Source organism: Molothrus ater, chromosome 18, assembly GCF_012460135.2.
Source record: "Molothrus ater isolate BHLD 08-10-18 breed brown headed cowbird chromosome 18, BPBGC_Mater_1.1, whole genome shotgun sequence".
Taxonomy (NCBI): domain Eukaryota; kingdom Metazoa; phylum Chordata; class Aves; order Passeriformes; family Icteridae; genus Molothrus; species Molothrus ater.
In genome coordinates this window covers 12243983-12263825 of record NC_050495.2, presented here as the reverse complement: position 1 = coordinate 12263825, position 19843 = coordinate 12243983, and the positions used below count along the sequence as shown (strand labels likewise).

The 19843-nt window shown below is 43.7% G+C and overlaps 1 protein-coding gene across 1 annotated transcript in view; it reads right to left on the bottom strand.

The window, feature by feature from the left end:
- FBXW8 (F-box and WD repeat domain containing 8) overlaps positions 1–19843 on the bottom strand; it is a 61286-nt gene that overhangs the window by 32658 nt on the left and 8785 nt on the right. The window contains exons 3-5 of the mRNA XM_036393523.2: positions 18349–18513; positions 18030–18118; positions 1171–1328 (exon numbers count right to left, since the gene is read on the bottom strand). Coding sequence (XP_036249416.1) covers positions 1171–1328; positions 18030–18118; positions 18349–18513 — 412 coding nt within the window. The remainder of the gene's footprint in view (positions 1–1170; positions 1329–18029; positions 18119–18348; positions 18514–19843) is intronic.

The following is a 19843-nucleotide window of genomic DNA, read 5'->3' as shown; positions in this document are numbered from 1 at the left end:
AGACAAATTATTAGATTAGTCAGTGGGAAACTGGAAAACAAACAAAAGACCCTCTGCTAGTCGTTGTTTGGAACACTGGAAAAAAAGCCAGCTCTTAAACCTGCATTATAATTTCCTATGACTCCAGTAAATAATAACAATTAACACTGGATTTGCTGGTGTCAGAAAATGTTGCCTATTAACAATTTTTACCCACAGAAAACCATCCTGGCATGATCCAAGCTAGAAAAACAGCTAAGGATGCTGAGAATCTTAAAACACATAAAGCATTTAATTTACTTCTAAAATAAAAGTATGGATTAGGGATTGTGTTTGGATTATCCACCTTCTGTTTTGTTTTCACCTGTAGATACACCAGGATCAAAGACAGTATGTGTACAAAGCTCTCTAAACTTACAAATATTCTTTATTTATACCCAAGAGACATTTTAAGTATCAAATTTTACACTTTAAAGATGATGGGAGTTGAGTTCTGCCTGAGCCCCTCAGTTTAGGATCCCAGTCGGCCGGTACTGTCCAAACCTGACTTTTTTAATTGCTGTTCCCACATCCAGAAAATGTTGGTCTCTGGCCCTTGTTGTCCATTAGAGAAACCCTCTAAGGATATTTAAAACAATGCACACAACCAGGATTTTATGAGGGTTTCACTAAATATTAGGTGAAAGCTTTCATTTCTTTAAATCCAAGTATATAACAACAACCCAGCACTGCAAACCAACACTTCAGTGCATCCACACACCACGCCAAGAGCGAGAGGGATGGGGATTAATCAGCCATCCAAGTTTACCACCATCCCCATAACAAAGCTCCACACTACCCCAAGGGAGTTTTGGCCAGAGGAGAAGGCTGGTGGAAGTATATTTAATATTTTTATAGCAAAACAAGTTATTTGCTTAAGATAGCTTGGCTGGACTACAGCCTGGCACTCAAGCTTTGTGCAGCAGCTCCAGTAGGAATTAAAGCTCAGCTTTAATGGGTGCTATGTTCCAATACCTCCTAATGCATTTAGGGTTATTGGCCAACTTTCTCACATAAAAGCAAGCGTGTGCGTGTGTGTGGATACACAGGATTACAGACACAAAAAGCTGAGCACAGCTGCTTCATTTTTGTAAAGCCTTTTCTTTTTTTTTTGCTGTTGTTTTAATAGGGAGGAGAGTTGTGCTTGCTCACCGTCCTCGTGGGCAGCCACGGCCAGGGAGCTGTTGATCCTCACAAAGGAGACGTGTGGCAGGGCTCCAGCCCCTCCAGGGCCTGGCACTGCTGCCAGCACAGGGGCTCTGTAGTCCCAGGTGCGGGTGTCCCACAGCTTCACCTCCCCTGAGCTGTACCTGCAAAACAAGGGCAGACATCACCCACCTGGGAAATGAATAATAGAGAATTTTTACAACTTGATGGAAGGCTTAGGTAGAGAGATAAGAATTGTTTTCTCTTCTTCTCTCCGTGCTTCTCCAGGAAAAATATTAGGAGAGAAAATAATGTCTCTCTCTGTTCAGAGAATGTGAATGCCACAGCATAGTATGGATCTGTATGCAAACTGTGCACATAATCATAGTTATATAAAATTTGAAGGATTGCGTTGTATAAATTTGTCTGACCATTCAGAGTCCATCCAGAAACAAATAGAAAAAATCCTGGGAGAGAAAATGATGACTCTCTCTGTTCAGAGAATGTGAATGCCACAGCAAAGTATGGATCTGTATGCAAACTGTGCACATAATCATAGTTACAAAGAACCTGAAGGATTGTGTTGTATAAATTTATCTGACCATTCAGAGTCCATCCACAAACAACTTCAAAAACTAAATAATTTCACAAATCAAATGAAAACAGAGGATAGATCATAGTTAGATGACTTGTTTAAAACATAGTTTTACACCTTAACTAAAAAAAACTTTACAAAATAATTGATTGTTACAGTGACAATGTTAGTGATAGTGCTTTGCACACTTCACTGTGCACAGTAAACAATAAACAAAGCCATCAAAGTTTTTTCTGTTTGAGAGAGAGGGGGAAATGTGGGAAATGGATTTGTAGAGTTCTCAAAGCCTGACAGAAGGCCCACACAGTGTGCATCTGTATGCAAACCTCGAGATAAGAAATGCTGACTTAGAAATGCCATGGAATAGGACAGACATTGCTGAGAGAGAAATGGAACTAGGAACAAGTTTAAAAGGATGAGCTCACAAATAAGACTGGATACTTTAAAGAAACAGAACTATGAAAGATGCATTGTGGTGGGACCCACAAGGTGTAATTTTAGATGTTTGGCTTTAAGGCATTTACAGCATGGTGTGGCAAAAGCTGATAGGCCAAGAAACACTTACAGTGTATTGCAGTTAGGAAACAGTTGGCTTCTGATTGTGATGGTGTGAATTATAACATCTGTATTGCCTCACCCTTCTCATGAGACTGAAAATGGAATAAAAGTTTTTAAAACACCTCTCAGCTGCCCCATTTCTGGGTCAGAAAAGGTCATAATCCAACACCAACAACCCCACAGCACCTGCAAGGAGGTGGCTGCAGCAGAAGGGAGGAAGGAACAAGGATGGGTTCAAACAGCTCCCAGACTGATCCTCCCCCAGCCCCCTGTGCACAAAACCATCAGCTTTGCCCATTTTAGTCCCATTTATCGAATGTGGCACCAAAGTCTACCAGGGCAGGCAGGCAAATTGAAATTGGAGCTACAAGGAATGGTGTGGTCAGCAGGAGCAGGGCAGTGAATCTGCACCCTGAGTGCTGTGTCCAGCCCTGGGGCCCTCAGTTTGGGAAGGACATTTAGGGGCTGGGGTGTGTCCAGAGAAGGGAAACAAGGCTGGTGAGGGGCTTGGAACACAAGTCCTGTGAGGAACTGTGAGTCCTGGGAGCTCCTGGGGAGCTGGGGTTGTTTAGCATGGAAAAGGAAGGGTCAGGGGTGACCTTGTACAACCCCCTGACAGGAGGCTGTAGCCAGGGAGGGTTGGTCTCTTCTCCCAGGCAACAACTGACAGAACGAGAGGACACAAGTTGGGCCAGGGGAAGTTTAGACTGAACATCAGAAAAGAATTCTTCACTGAAAGAGAGACTGGGCACTGGAACTGTCTGCCAGAGAGGTGGTGTATCATTGTCACAGCTTTTAATGAAGGGATGGGACCACAGCTGGGCTAAGAAGGATTTATTGCTCAGACAAACATCAGTCTCAGAAGTCATGAGATTTTAGAGGAGCAAGCAATCAGCCACAGATCAAAATGGTCACAAGTTCCTTGTTACAAGACAATACAGAACTTTCTAGCCCAATGAATAGATGCCACAAGGTTTATTTTGCTTTTCTAACCTATCACCTCTACTTACTTCTACTTGCACTGAGGGTACTTTTGTCCAATAAGCTTCTGTCTCACAGGCACACAGATGCTTCTAGTGTAACTTCTAAACTCTCAGCTTATTCCATACAACCTCACCCCTACATTATAAACCCTTCACCACCTTATCAGTGCAGTTTCTCACTTACTTAAGGCACATTCTTACAACTATAGAAACATAAGTTTATGATTTTTCTGCTTAATGTCTCTGTGTTGTATTTTTACATCAATTCAACCTTTTTCTAAGGCTGCAGATCAAACCCTTTAGTGTCTGTGGAAGTTTCTGTCTGTCTGATTCCCACAGTGGTGGAGTCACTGTCCTGAATGTGCCATGGTTCAGCTGATGAGGAGCTGCTGGGTCACATCACAGGCTGGACTTGATGTTCTCAAAGGACTTTTCCAATCCAGTTCATTCTGTGATTCTGTGACACACAACTGAGCTACCACAATCAGTATCCACTTTGCAACGAACACACAGGGAGAGCCAGGCTCAGGAGCAAAAAGGAAATCAGGAACAAGCTTAAATTACATCATGGCAAAAGTTCAAACTGGTTCTGTTCAGTCTTTCAAGATTTCTGATTGTGTTAAACCAGAGGATTTATCTATGACCATACAAGCATCCACCCAACCTGCTGCTCTTTATAGGAAGAAATTTCTTTTTATAGAAGAAATTTCTTGATGTCTCATCAACAGATCAATTTACCTACATCTCTGAAGACTAATTAATTAATTGATTCAACTAAGTGTTGTCTTTAGAATTAAGGTTCCTTTTTTTGCAGCAGGCTCATTAAAATATCACAAAAACTGTAATTTAACATCAGCTTGTCAATGAAGAAATAAAGAAACAGAACTCAACTTTTCAGATAATATTGAATATATCTGAATGAAAGAAGGCTGTTACAAAGCAGACAATGGATAAACTGCCCTGGGCCATCTATGACCACACAAAAGACTATTAAAAGAAAATAAAAAGCACAGAAAAAGCAGAGAAGCTTCTACAACTGGTCAAAGACCACAGTTCTATAATTATTTAAGGCCAGTTTTGACAAAACTGTGATAATTAACACTGTCAGATGTCTTCCTGTGGCATAGCTGACACTTGGTATTGTTCTGGAAAATCAAACATGCTTCTTGCTCTGTCACCCTTATTGTTATATCCTGACTTTTTTGGGGAAAAGTATTATGGAAGAGTGATTCTTACCAGCCTCAGAGGTCTGGTGGTTGGGAATCTGGCTGTGCTTATGAGGAAAAAAACCAGTTAATTACAAGAAAAAGAAGGAAAGGAAGGTTTAGGAGATGTGGAAGTTGCACTCAGGTTTCCCATTCTCTGGGCAGTGCCATGTCCAGGGCTCCCTGGAACTGGGAACAGATCCCTCCCCATCTCCTGGTGAAAAGGCTCCAATTTACAGAAGCAATTAAAGTGCCCAGGGGGGTGGTGAAACTGTCAGGCAGAGAGAGATGCACATGAATTGATCAGGAAGAGAGGGAAGCCTGTCCTTGTCACCTGCCTCCTCTGCTGTGCCTTACAGGGGAGCACCAGGGAAATGAGAACAAGGTGGGACACTTCTCCCTTTCCCTCCCTCTGCAAACAAGGCCCAAACCCCTCTGAATCCTGCTTTCATTTCCAATTTTACAGCAGCACAATCTAACAACAACATGCCAAGAAAGAAACTTCCCCAAAGCAAAATGTTTCACGTTGGATTGGACACAGACCACAGATCAGATCACAACAAATCTCCTCAGTTTGCAAAACTGCAAAGGGCTCATTTTGCTTCAAAATCTGGATATAAACCACAAGAGGACAGGTGATTACACAGATCTGCTGCAGGCCCCTTCAACAAGAGGCACTCAATGTTTTGGAAGCATTTTAATTTTGAAGTGATTTTTGCTTCCTTACGCTAGGGTTGGTTGGGGTCGTGTTTTTGAGCTTCTCCTGACTGCCAAGAGCAGCAGATTCCTCCCAAGGGAAGCCAAAATTCTCTTGTCACTGAAAAGTGAGTTCCAGGGGAGACATAGAACACTGGTAGACTGGACAGAACTCAGTGACAGAGTATTTGTTTTAATCTCTAAATAAACAAGGAAGAACAGCATCTCCTCCTAGTGTAGCTCTCACACAGTCCAGGCTGGAGATGTAAAAACAAAGACTGAGAGAAGGAGAAAATGGCAGGAGAAGAGGAGAGACCCAGGGCTGGATAATTCTCAGGGCACCTGCATCTGGTTTCCCTACACAGCTTGGAACACAAGGGATCCACCAAAAATAACAATGCATTGACTGCAATCCTGGAATTGAAGAAACAACACCACAGAACCACAGTAAATCCTTAAATTAATTTTATCTCAGAATTCAATCAAGTCAAAATTTAGCTTGAACCATTCTTTGCTCATGAAGAACCACCTGAACCACCTCTGAGCCAAGCACCACCAAACACTTCTGGCCATTGGTTTGAAATCAAGTTGATGATGAAATAAATTCTGATGTGCCTGTGCTGGGACCTGCTTGGCAGGGCCTGCACCAGCCCACCCTGCAGCCTCCTCCTCCTCCTCTTCCTCCTCCACTCCCTGGTGGATCAGCTCATGCTGGAGACTCCCATTCCTGTGCCATAGAGGCACAGCCCCTGCCAGGACCTGCAGGACACCAAGGTTTGTCCCCAGAGGGCTCTGACACTGCCCAGCAATCCCTGAGAGCATCCTGTGCTCCTCAGTGACACAGACCAGGAGATTCCACGTGCCAGGAGAACCCTGCAAGAGCCCACCAAAGCTCCCCCATGGCTGTCCAGAAATCCCAGCAGTGCCAGCACAGGAAAAGTTCCTCAGGAAGGTTCCCAAGGCTTCCTGTATCCCTCCTCCCCCTTTTCTCACCATTCCCATCCTTCCCAGGGCAGTCCCACAGAGCAGAGCTGAAGGATTGGGAGAGATGTTCCACAAGAACGTGGTGGGATCATGAGTGGAGCTGCAGGTCTGGGCAGGGAAGTACCCTGGGGAGATGGGAGAGAGAAACCAGCTCTGCCCATTTCCAGGGTGCACTGGGCCTGCACCAGGACTGAACTGGAAAAATTTCCAACACAGATGAATCCAATTCAGAAAGAAAAAAAATTTTTATGCTGTTGTAAAGAGCACCACACTTTCAATTTGTAACCACAACAAAAGGCTTTTAAACTATTAAAGCACTGCCTTGCTGTAAAAAAAATAAAAAGGCTGCTTTATTGCAGATAATTGGCAAATCTGCCCTATCAACAGAACTGGCTGGAGAGAGGAACACACTGCACTGTTTCTAGATAATTTCAAGATTTCTATTCATTTCCCACCACAACTTTCACATTTTGCCCTGAAAATTTCATTTGGATCACTCCATGAAATAACCCCAGATCCAAGTCCTGCCCAAGAACAAGCCCAGCACTCCAAACCCTCTCAGTTACTGAATTTTCTACCAAGATGGCAATGAAATGCCCACTCAGCTTCCTGCTGGAGTGAAAATAAAACCTAAACCAACTCAAAACTCCCTTCCTGTCTAATACAGCAATGATCCCATCCTGTTTGCTCTGACACCATGAGCCTTCAGCTGCTGCTGCTTTCCCTGATGGGTGCCACGAGCTGATGAGTGCACTGCAGGTAAATCCTCCAACAGCTGACACCACTGAGCACACCCAACAATCCAACCCCAAACCCTAAACCAACCCACATTACAGACCTCACCTGCTTCATTTCATTTAGAAAGGCTGTCCAAAGTCTTGCTCTCCTGAGCACAACAGGGAGCAACAAGAAGCCTGTTGCTCACAAGGCAAATTTTCCCCTCTCCTGATAGCCCTTCCCTGATTCCTTCCACCACACCACACCTGGCTCCCAGCTCTCTCTACTCACAGACACATTTTTCCTTCTCTGATGTTCAACAGAGCCTCTCCACACAAATAACTCAGCTTCTTTGATGGACTCACATTCCACTTTGCCCTTTGGAATATTTCAGTATAGACACATGAGAAGCAGCAGCAGAGGAGAGACAAGCTGTATTTTTCTAAATATACTTCTCCTCAACAAGCCCATTCTGTAATTCTGGCCAGATATGGATCTACATGTAAAAATTAGCCTGGATATTCAGCTTAAGCTTTACAAAGATGCATCAAAACCTTGCTGAAATGAAGCAACAATAGCTAGAATGCATATGGCATAGAAAAACTGGAGAAAATTAAATTAATATACAATAAAAATACCTACTCACTAACCAAAAGCATTGTGACTACTTTTTAGTGGCAGTAATGAGAAGGACATTTTGCTCATGCTCTCCCACATGAGTGAAAGCAGAAGGAGCTGGGGTTAAAAGCTGCTGCTGCCCCACGATGAATGTCTGGGAAGCAGGTGGTGGAGTGCAGAGCACATGTGGGAGGAAGCAGAGCTGGAGGCTGGCACAGCTCTAATGAAGTGGTGCTGAAGAGGCAGACGATTTCATAAGGAGAAAAACATCAGGAAACTGGTCAAAACACAGAATCTCATCTGAAAAAGCTCCACTGTGCTGGATAGCAATAGCCAGAACAAATTTGGGGAAGAGGAGGAGGGGGAGGCTGATCCCTCTCCAGAGCCCCAGATGTCTTTATGGTTGCCTAATGACAATTATACTCAACCAATTAAGACACTGCTATCACAGTTGCATTGTTAGTAAGGCTTTGGCCCTGAGTGTTGATGGCTGTCTAATTAGTGTTTGTGCAAAGTACAACTGCAACTAATATATAAACTGACAAATACACAAAAGAAAAACTGTTAACAGGAACATTTTCCAAACATTTGAGACTCTGCTCATTCAGTCCATGGCAGCAGCAAAGACAAACTGCTTTCCTTCATGGCTGGGGTACTGCTGGCACTGCAGAATTTCACTTCAAAGCACAGGGTCAACAGGGCCCTTGCTGGGTTTCTGTTCAGACAGGATGCTGGTGCCACTCATTTTTGGTGCTGCCTCGAGCACACCCCTCCAGGGCAAGGCTTGCTGTACCAAACTGGGCTGGTCATCAAATACTTCTGATAAAACCCACCAGAAACCAGCTTACATTTTCCATATTTTCTCTAAAGAGTCTGTAGGAAGGAAAAGGAAGGAGAAAGAACCCCCTTTGTTTCACAGTCAGGTCTGATTTCCAGAAGGCAAAGTCTGTTCAGATTCCAGATACCTGCGGTGATCAACAAACCAAAAAAAAAAAAAACCCCAACAACTTTGTTTCAGGCAGTCAGTGACCATCTGTTAATACTCAAAAGATCTTATTATGAAGTCCTTACAATGTCAGTGCATTTTATTGAAGTCAGTAGGAATTTTGCTGCAGTAACAGTCTCTGTTTAAGCAGATGCCTGTTGATAAGCAAGTAAAATAATGAGTATTTTGCATTGTCTTGCTCCAACAAGCACCTCAGAGCTTTCATCCTTATTCCACCAAAAGCAACTCTCCAGTCCTTCCTGTGTCTAATTAAGGTATCAGCCAGTGCCCCCTTCAGCAGGCTCAAGAATAAGGCCCAATTAAAGATGCAAACTCAAGCCCAAACACTTTCAAACTGGTTCAGATTGACCCTGAGCTCCATCTTCTCTCCCAAGCTCAAGTGAGACAGTGACAGCTCAAAGTCCAATTTCAAAACACCTCCCCATCACAACCATGGCATGTTGGGAGGTACCTCAATCACAATGAAAAACACTGGAATTCAAGGGATTCTAGCACCTTCTTTGTGCTCCTCTGAAGTGAGGGATGAGTGATGGACTGCTCAGAAACATCTACCACAGGGTGAGGAGCCTCAAAGACTGGAAAAGGTAAAAGTTCCCCATTCTCCCTGCATTCTCATTCCCAGGTATTTGGGTCCATTGATTTTGACTAGAGGTAGCTTGGCTGAAAGATTCCTTAAGGAAGGGATTCAGGAAAAACTAATAGTAGCAGAAAAGAGCTACTTGACATGGCAGAAAGGAATATAAATAGAACACAAAGGCCAAAAATAAAACACAAATGGAACAAGGAAGAGAAAATTTTCAATTACATAGCAGAAAGCTACACCATAAAACACTAGGAAAAACAGATGGGGGTAAACCAAAACCAGAGTCTGAAACAATCCTAATGCTGCTAGAAGAATGCAGAGTAGAAAATTAATCTCCCTGATTTCATCCAAATGTACTTTTGGGTTGCTTGATATATGAGTGCAGCCATGAAAAATGTGACTAATGTGTCCCAAAATGGATCTGGAAGCACTTTCAGATTTAGCATGTAGGAAATCCATTCTGAGCATCCTCATGATCAGTTCCCAAACTCTTCTGCTGGGAACCCAACTTTCCAATTTACCAACCCACGCCCATCTGTGGACCCCTAACAAATATGGAGCTGCAGAGAGCTTCTACCTTCCTTTTTAGGGCTTTGTTTAGGAAATTAGCCCTCAAGAAAGTGGGTTAAGCTGCTGGAGTGTGTGGTTCTGAAGCTCAGCACTGTTATCTGTAACTAAATTAACATTTCACCATCCTCACTGCTTCTGCCTCACCTTCTATATTAAGTGCATGCAAATGTCATACCAAGGGAACAGAAACAAGCCAAAGGGTTGTACTGTAAGGAAAACATTTTAATGAACATTTATAAAAGCAGCAATTAGAAAAAGCCACACTGTTTCTAGTAATTTGATTTTTAAGGCAAAAAAATCTCCCATCCCCTTGCTCAAGGTTCCAGTGGCTTGCATCAGCCCAGGCCCATTAATTAAAGCAGCTGCTCTACCAAGGAAACAAATTACTGTGGGTACAGGAGAAAAAAAAAATCTTATCTTTTCCATAAGAATTCAGGAGGCATTATGATGCAATTTGGGAAGGCTCTGCTCCACCAGCCCTATCATGTCACAAAGGACAAAGCACAGATAAAACAGTGGCTCCAGTTGCAGACAGAGGTGAGAAAACAGCACTGGAGGATGCTGGAAATTGATCTGTTTGCTCTGCAAGGAACACAAACTGCAACATGCTGCAAGCAGCAGAGAGGAGGGGCAGCACCTGAGCTCCAGGCACTGATGGTGACAGCCCAAAGAGTAAAAATGAAATCTTCAACAAGTTGAGTAGAAAGAAGGATGGGTTTGTCTGGCCTTAGTAGAAAACCAGGATTTACAAGCTCAAAATTACTGCCTGTGCCTGCAAAACCCAGAGGCAAACCAAGAGCTCCAGGCAGGCTGGAAAAGCAGCTTCCAGAGAGTCAGATCAGGCTTCATAGGCAGCTGGGAGTGAAAAAACCCCCAAACCAACTCAAAACTCCCTTCCTGTTTAATACAACAATGATCCCATCCTGTTTGCTCTGTCACCAAGAGCCTTCAGCTGCTTTCCCCTATGGGTGCCATGAGCTGATGATGAGTGCAGTGCAGGTAAATCCTCCAGCTCCCAACAACCCAAGCCCACCCTGGGGTCCAGCTGAAAGGTTTTTTTCAGGAGCTGGCAGAAAAGGCAGCCTGGCTGTCACTAACACCACCTCACCTAAGGCCCTGCTCATCTGTCACCTGAACCCTCGGAACTCATGATGTCATTCCCCTGCTCAGGGTGAAAAGAGGAGCCCTGACACTGCTCTTTAACAATGATGAGAGTGAGTGAAGAGAGCACAAAAGGTCTGGGGAAGGTTGAAGAAAAAACCAATTATTTTCACCTTCTGCTTTGTTTGACATCTTGGCCCGCAGTCACTGAGAGGGGAGGGAGAAACTATGAAAGTTGTGGCATCATAGAAGTGAAATTTAGGCAATTAAACAAGGCAGGGGTTTATTCAGGCTGTTGGAAGTCTTCAGTTTGTTAACTTTGATTCATTTTCATTACTAATTAATATTTTGGTTTCCTCAGGTCTGCACACTGAATTAAGATGCAAGAGCTAATAATAAATACCTTGAGAATAACCCACAAGCCCTATAGCAAAAAATCCAAATTAGATGAGAGTTGACATGAAGTTTTAAAAAGTACAGAAAAGCTTTTTCAAGCCTTTCGGGCTAGTTTCACACATCATTATGAAACTAAAGAGAGTGGCAAGCCCAGCTTCTAAAAAGTCATTTGCAGGTCACCTTTGAGCAGGAGCAAAGTAGAGTGCAAGGTGAGGGAAGAGAACAAAGGAACTCACCATAAAGGAGCAGCTACTTGTGTGGAGATGTTGCTCAAAATGAGTTAAACTGAAAGGCCCAAATTGTTTGTGAGTGCTCCCATAATGAAGACAACTGTATAAAATCATTTCAGCATTTAGGATGTCAGCATGAGAAATAAATGTCCAGATTCCCCATATAAACCACACAGGATATTTAGGAAGCTCTTCCTTAGCTTCTCATGGCCTTTATCAAGCATCACTTGGGGAAACATCACCTGTGCCAGGTGTGCCCCACCCTGAAAAGGGAGAAATGTGAATCTGTTGGTTTATCAAGGCAATCAGCAGATCAATCTCACCAGTCCTAACTCCTCAAATCTCAAGGCAAGCTGGCAGTACTTAGGGGGGAAGCAGGAAAACATCTGAAATTAAAATGTCAAGAGAAGCCAGGGCTGATTTCCCAGTCTGTAAGAGGTGCAGGGACTCCTCACAGCATCTGCTAAATCAGTTTGTGGCCAAGCTCTTCACTACCAGGCCACCACTCAGTCATGGAAAACTGAAGAAAAAGAAAGAAAAAGATGATACTTTATAGTTCTGGGTCTTGGGAAGGGTGCTCTGACTCTGGTCTGACTCTTTTTGTTTTATTTTCAGAGCCATCACCAGCAGCAGTGAAGCCACCAGTGCTTTTTCTGCAAGCATTAAAAAATTAACACATCCCCCTCAAAGCCTGCCTGGTGTGGCTTTAGGGGTGAGCTGTGAGGTGAGACAGCACCAGCAGCACAAGGCAAGCTCACCCCAGAGCTCAAGAACAGCCACAGGTGAGTATTTCAGAGCCAGTCAGGAGCAACAGTCTCAGGACATGCCATGGGATCCTCTGGAATGACAAGGTCAAACAAGGACCACATGCATGTTCTGAGACCACACTGTCCAGGAAGACCCAACCTCTGAGAAAAAGGTAGCAAAAGAAAAAAAAGGTAGCAGAAAAGTAGCAATTTTACTGTCTGAACAAGCATTTGCTTAAAAAAGCCCCATATAAATCCAGATTTTAGTAAGAGAAAGTGAAGCAATGCAGGCTTTCTGCACACTAAATGACAGCATTAGGCACAGGGAGCCTCATCACCAGCAGGAATTTCTAAAAGCCAAGCAAGCAGCTATATAATTGCTTTAAGTAAGCTCTGACTTAGGGCTGAAACTCCATTTGAATGGGGGATGAGGGGGAGAACATCATCCCTTTAGAGAAGATCCTTCGAGACATGTAACTGTAGAAAGGCTGGCAAATCCAGCATTGATTGCGAGTGAGGTAACCACAAACACCACTGGCTCAAATGAAAAGGGAGTCAGGGGCTGACCCAGAAAACAAGCCTGGTAACCACCGGGATGAAATTTTAATGACAAACACAAGAAGCTCTGCGTGCAGGCCAGATTGAATTATCTGATGTCAGGCAGCACAAAGGGGAGCTGCTCGCTGCCACCTCCGCTCCCAGCTCAGGTTGCACTCAATCAATCCCTGAAATTCTGCCATCTCCTGGCCTCAGCCTGGCCAGCAGCATGGGGACAAGGGAGAGTGCATGGAATAGGAGCGTTTCTCTGGGTATTTCTGTGCCTTTGCTTCCTTCACAGATTAATAAAGAGCTGCTCTTGAACCAGCTCAAACTGTGCCTCTATAAATCACAGCTGCTGGTTTAAGTCACTCTGCCCACAACCTGTATAAATTCCCTTTCAGAAAGGTTAAAAAGCTCTACAGCAAGTAAAATAAAAATTGTTCCACTCTGCAGTGGAGTTTGAAGCAGGGCAGTGAAGATGACAAGATCACACCTAGCACAGCACAGGTTCAAACCAATCAGTGATTCCAGGCTTGCTCCAAGATTCCCAAACACACCAACCCCAGCATTCCTGCTCTCTCCAACCAGAACTCCTTTCAGCCCAACTAGAACTTCATCTTGCTGCTACCAGATCCATTTTTATTGGATCAGGGAGAAACAGTGACAAAAGATGAGGAAAGGCTGAGGGAATTAAGGCCCTGTCCTCAGGGTACCCAGGCTGGAAAACAGGGGCAGGGAGCAGAATGCAGGCCCACGATTCAAGGAGAAATGGTTGGAATCCTGCTGCAGCCCTTGGGACCCACCCCAGGCTGCGGAGGGAGGGGGGCAGAGCTCACCCCAACACTTCCCACCCTTCCCAGCAGGGAGGAGGCCACGGACCCTCCTTTCCCAGGGGCAATCAGTGAGCTGAGCTCAGTGATGCCCATCTAGGAGCTGGGCTGGAAGGATGATCCAGGGAAATGCTGCCTGTTATGAGTAGAAAACTTGCCATTTTTTAAAAAGGTTGCAGAGTTCACAAGCTGGGCCAGTTGCTGCCAGGGTGGAGTTCTGTTTGTTGCTGTAATCACCTGTCATTTTTGTTAACTACTGTGACCACAGGGGTCTCAGGATGAGGGAAGAGACGAGGAACTGACTCCATGTTTCAGAAGGCTTGATTTATTATTTTATGATATATATTATATTAAAACTATACTAAAAGAATAGAAGAAAGGATTTCATCAGAAGGCCAGCTAAGAATAGAAAAAGAAGGAATGATAACAAAGGCTTGTGGCTCAGACTCTCTGTTCGAGCCAGCTGGGCTGTGATTGGCCATTAATTAGAAACATCCAACATGGACCAATCCCAGATGCACCTGTTGCATTCCACAGCAGCAGATAACCATTGGTTACATTTTGTTCCTGAGGCCTCTCAGCTTCTCAGGAGGAAAAATCCTAAGGAAAGGATTTTTCATAAAAGATGTCTGTGACAAACTACCTGTTGTTGATGGTTGGGAATCCCCCTTTTGTCAGTGGCACCCTGCTGCTTCCTGGAGGATGGCAGCCGGATAGTGAAGAAGAGGGGACATCAGAGCTGGCATGCAAATGAAAAAGCCCCTCACCAAACCTAGCCAAAAACCCCTAAAAACAACGAGCCAACATGGTATTGACAGATCAAAGTGACATCTAGTCATGAGGAACAGAATCCAGTATCTGCTTAGACCCTTTTTACCCCTCACCCTAATCTAAAAAGATGTCGGCTGGACAGAGGACCTCGAATGTCAAATTGAAAAACTGGGAATCTCCTGATGCTCTCGTGAGGGTGGGAGCCCCAGCTCTGCCTGCAGACCAGTGGATGAAGCTGCACTCTTCCTCCTCCTCCTCTGTGCCATTCCTGGGAGCAGCGGCGGCGTGAACGCGCCCCGTCGGTTCTCCCCACCCGAGCTGATTTTTAATAAAGGCATTAGAAAGGAGAAAGATCTCCTGCCCTATTTATTTCACTGCCCTGTCAGCCTGACCTCAGTGCCAGGCAAAGTTCTGGCACAGAACATCAGCAGGGCCAAGTGCAGGGTCCTACCCTGGGCCACCACCACCCCAGGGAACGCTGGAGGCTGCACAAGGTGGACAAAGCTCTGGGGGTGCGGGTGACAGCAGCTGGTCACCAACCAGCCCAGGTGTGCAAGGGACCAAGGGCACCTGGGCTGTCCCAGGGCACAGCACTGGGCACTCCTGGGGCACCTCCAATCCTCTGCCCAGTTCTGGGCCCTTCAGGACAAAAAGGAGCTGGAGGGGCTGGAGCGTGCCCAGGGAAGGGGCTGGAGCACCAGGAGTGGCTGAGGGAATTATGATCAAAAAACCTGCTAAAAACTGAGCAGCCCTGAGCAGAAATAGAAAATATTTGGAATAGAAAATATTCTGAATAGAAAATCCTTGGTAAATGCCCCACAATTCTGGATTAGCAGCACCAGGCCTTGCAAACTCACACATTCAGACACTCAGGTCCCTCTGTAATCACTGATTATTCCCATGCAAAGCTGAGCACAGTGTTTGTGAAACAGGAGAGAGAATCATTAAATGTAACAGATAATTGATATTTATACTGAGAGGAGAATTGACTTTGTAAACCTCAGCTATTAAATTACTTCTTCAGCACTGAAAGAACACAACAGTTTGCTATTGATCACCAGATTCATTACACTTTTATGACAAATTTGAAAGCACAATGCCATTAAGTTCAATTTTATAAGCTGGGTGAGACAGGGGAGGGTTATGGTTGGATTTAAAAAATAAAAACACAGCAAACAACAAAACCCCAACAAATTCCTTGATATCTTAAATACTTACCAAATGCACATAAAGTATTTCTCTGCACAATTTGCTGACGCCCTCTGAAGTTTTAGTTATAACTTGAAGTCTCCCTTGTTTGATATTTACCATTTACCAACTTAAGAGACCAAGCAGAGTGAAGGACAAGCAGTAAACAGCAAAGGACATAACATAATTTTTGTGTTCTAATACTCTAAACCCTTCATTTACTAACCAGGTAAATTCAAACAGCTGAATTCTAATTTGCTCATGTTGTTTCATCAAACACATGCTCACAGCTTCATAAAGAGATAATTCATTTTTTAGAGAAATTACTGGGAAGTCATTTAAGTGAACATCATTTTTTCTAAAGGATACACACATCCAAATTTCCCTCAGTGGTCTCTTACCTGCTCACCTATTTTCAGGAATCTGAATTATTTAATTGTACCACACCCCTGATGTAAATTCACCAAGAGAATCAGGAGATACTGGAGGAACTGGAGAACCAATAATGAAAAATATGTGCAACTGTCAGGACCCAACTTCTCTGATACACCAAGCCAAAATATGGACTACTGGAGTTTAATATGCAGGATTCATAACCTTTGCCTATTAATACTTCAGAAATGTAATTTAATCTGCATAACTCCTATCTACTGCATGTTTGGATATAAATACAAAAGAGAAAATGAAAGAAGAGCTGGAGGTTTTGGCAGCAGCATGGAGACAACTGGGTTTGCTGTCTGAAAGTTTAGAGTCCTGCTCTCAGCTGCCCAAGAGCATTCAAAACCATTTCCACTAATTAGAGTTTTCCAGACATCTTTCTTATAATCAGTCTGTGAATTTTGAAGTATTTTAGAAGCAGTTTTCCCAGTCCCACACCATTAACATGAAGTGCTACCATTAAACATTGAACTCTGGTATGTCAAGGACAATGTAATAATTGTATTTATATCATAATTCTTATTTACTCATGTCGTTTCTGGAGGGTTACTAATTACTGAACCTGTGAAATTCAAACAGAACACAGTAAAGCCTCACACTTCCTGGGAGAATCACTGGAACCTCTTCTTAAAATTTGTGAGACTCTTAAAATTATATTTAGGTAAATATAATGAATAGGTAACATTAAACCAAGGTCCAGCAAACTTCTATATTAGGAAAAGAGAAGTTTATCTATTCTGAGGGGGTTATTTTCCTCCTAAGTTGTCTTTTAAGTAAGAATGGACCAATTTAACAATCCTTCTAAGTTATTTTTGTGCTGTGACAAGATACCCTTGTGATTAAGAGATTTTTATGAAAAAACATTAAAAAGGGGGATTTTTTCAGTAGATGTGTAAAATGTTTAATACATTCTGGGTGCTTCCACAGCAAAACAATAGATGGAGATCATCAGAAAATACCTGAGTTTTTACAGGGACTACTTGTACATGAGATAACTTTTGAACAGTTCCATAAAAATTTGAACTGCTGAGGTAAATCGTAGATAAACATCCTCACCAGTCTCTAAAAGACAGCCTGTCTCAGGAACTGCAGGTGAAGCCATTCTTAACAGAATTAAGGTTAATTAATTAAGCAACAAACAGGTGCTGCTTTTGAATTTATTAAAGGAAGCACCTGAGATTTCAGATGGTGAAGGTGGAGTGAGCCCCCCACAGACTGGTAAAGATGGAGTGGGCATTACCCAGCCTGGTAAGGATGGAGCAAGCTTTACACACTCTGTTAAAGGTGGAGTGAGCATTACACACTCTGGTGAAGATAAAATGAGCATTACACTTTCTATAGAAGGTGGAGTGGGCATTACACAGCCTGGTAAAGGTAGAGTGGGAATTACACACACTATAAAAAATGAAGTGGGCATTACACACTCTGGTAACGATGGAGTAGGCACTACACACTGTTGCAGGTGCAATGGACATTACACATTCTGCAACACATGGAGTGAACATTACACTCTGTAAAAGGTGGAGTGGGCATTACACACTCTACAGAGGGTGGACTGGACACTACACACTCTACAGAGGATGGAGTGGACACTACACACTCTACAGAGGGTGGAGGGAGCATTACACACTCTATAAGAGTGGACTGGACATTACACACTCTATAAGATGGAATGGACATTACACCCTCTATAGAAGGTGGACTGGACATTACACTACAGAAGGTGGAGTGGGGATTACACACTCTACAAAGGATGGAGTGGGCATTACACACCCTACAGAAGGTGGAGTGGGCACTGCAGACCCTGTGCAGCTGCAGTGGGCAGTGCACACTCTATGGAAGGTGCAGTGGGCAGTGCACACTCTATGGAAGGTGCAGTGGGCAGTGCACACTCTATGGAAGGTGCAGTGGGCACTGCAGACTCTGTGCAGCCACAGTGGGCACTGCAGACCCTGTGCAGCCGCAGTGGGCAGTGCACACTCTATGGAAGGTGCAGTGGGCAGTGCACACTCTATGGAAGGTGCAGTGGGCACTGCAGACCCTGTGCAGCCGCAGTGGGCAGTGCACACTCTATGGAAGGTGCAGTGGGCAGTGCCAGCCCCGTGCTCACCCTGCCATGACCACGCCGTCGCAGCAGTGGACGTCGCACAGGACGCGGCCGGGCTCGTAGTGCAGCTGGCTCACGGCACCCACACGGTTCTGCAGAGAGACACAGGCTGGGTGTTCCCATTCCTTTAGCCACCAAAACCTGCTGCTGGCAAACTCCCAGCTTTGCTACTGCTGCTGAGAGAAAACCCCCCCCAGCAGCTTTCAACTGGGAAAGAGGAGCTGCAGAACACAACCCCAACTCTCCTCTCCCACTTGCTCTAAGCAGGTTCCCATTTTTCCCCAATTCCAATTTTTCCCCAATTCCTTAATTTCTCTCTGACCTTCCAGTTGGTTTTCAGCATGTGCTCTCTGGCTCTGCAGTTTTTGAGGGCAAGCTTCCAGCAGGAATGGTCAGAGATGCTCATGTCCAACAGGTATCCCTCCTCCTGGCACAGCCGGTACCACAACACTTCATCTTCTGCAAGGATTTTCCATGTCCTGCTGACCTAGAAATCAATGTTTATATATGGATCTCTCATAAATGGATAAGGAAAAATGAGATTTAATATGAAATATTAAATAGTATCTGAAATATAAAGACATAAATTAATACAGGCTTGTACTAAGATTAAAGTCTTACTTTAATAAATATATTTGTTCAGTCTTTATACACCTGAGTGTATAAAAACCCCAGACTTTTAACAAAAGGCTTGTTTTCTGTGGTTTGTTCAGGAAATAACTGAGTTTATACTCCACTAAAACTCCACATAACATAGACACCAGCTTAGTGGCTACACTGTCAACCTGAAATATCACTGACTGGAAAATTTTGACAGGAAAAGCAGCAAGAAAACAATTAAGAGAGAATTGTGAGCTTAGAGCAAAAATATGAATATATTTTCATATTTGTAGCTAAGAAACCCTCTCAGATCACAGCACCATATCCCTGAAGTCCCACTGACAATGCCTGATTAGGGGTATGACATTAGTGATTTATAACCTATTGTATTACAGTATGCATAAATAGGAATGAATTATTAAGTTTTTCAAGCAGCCTCAAGTTGCTGCCCATTCCAGAGAGAACAGCTTCATCACAATCAATTGTGGGCTCAGAATTAAAGATTCAAGAGGTAAGAGCCAACTTAAGTAGCTTTTTTTTTTTTCCTCTGTAATTCTTAATTTTAAAAAAACAGATGTAACCAATGAAAGCCACTGCTGGTGAAAGCAGCAATCAATTGTGCTCTGGTTCTAAAAAGATTAAAAGAACCTTCTGAGACTGACATCATTTTTAGTAAGTTACAATTAAGCATCTAATGTTCATTTCAGTCCCCAGATTATGCCAAGAATCCAAGCCTCCCATGGACACAAACTCCCCCAGGACCATCTCTTTCTATTTATTTGCCATTTTTTTCCATAGTGACACACACATAGAAAATGTTTAATATGATGAAAGAAGGGGTGATCTGAGTAACCTGCAAGTGTTTTTAAGGTTTGAGACCTACAGAGAAAAGCAGTGCTCAAATAGGAATATCCAAAAGCAGCAAAATGAACATTCTGAATCACCCAGAGAGCTCAGTGCAAACTGGCAGAGGGAGACAATCCCCCTCCATCCTCTGACAAAGGAAATGACCTGCACAGGGCAAGAATAAAGCCCTGAAATGACAGAACCAGCACTGAGGCTGCTCCAGCAACACACAGTACCCTGGAATCAAAGTGCTGAGCGCTCCTGTCCCTAGAGGGACACACTCAGCAACTTCAAAAGCACCAAAAAGAGGCAATCCCAAATCCAAACCATTAAGAATTTGCTCTCAATTTGATTTAAAAGTAGGATAAATA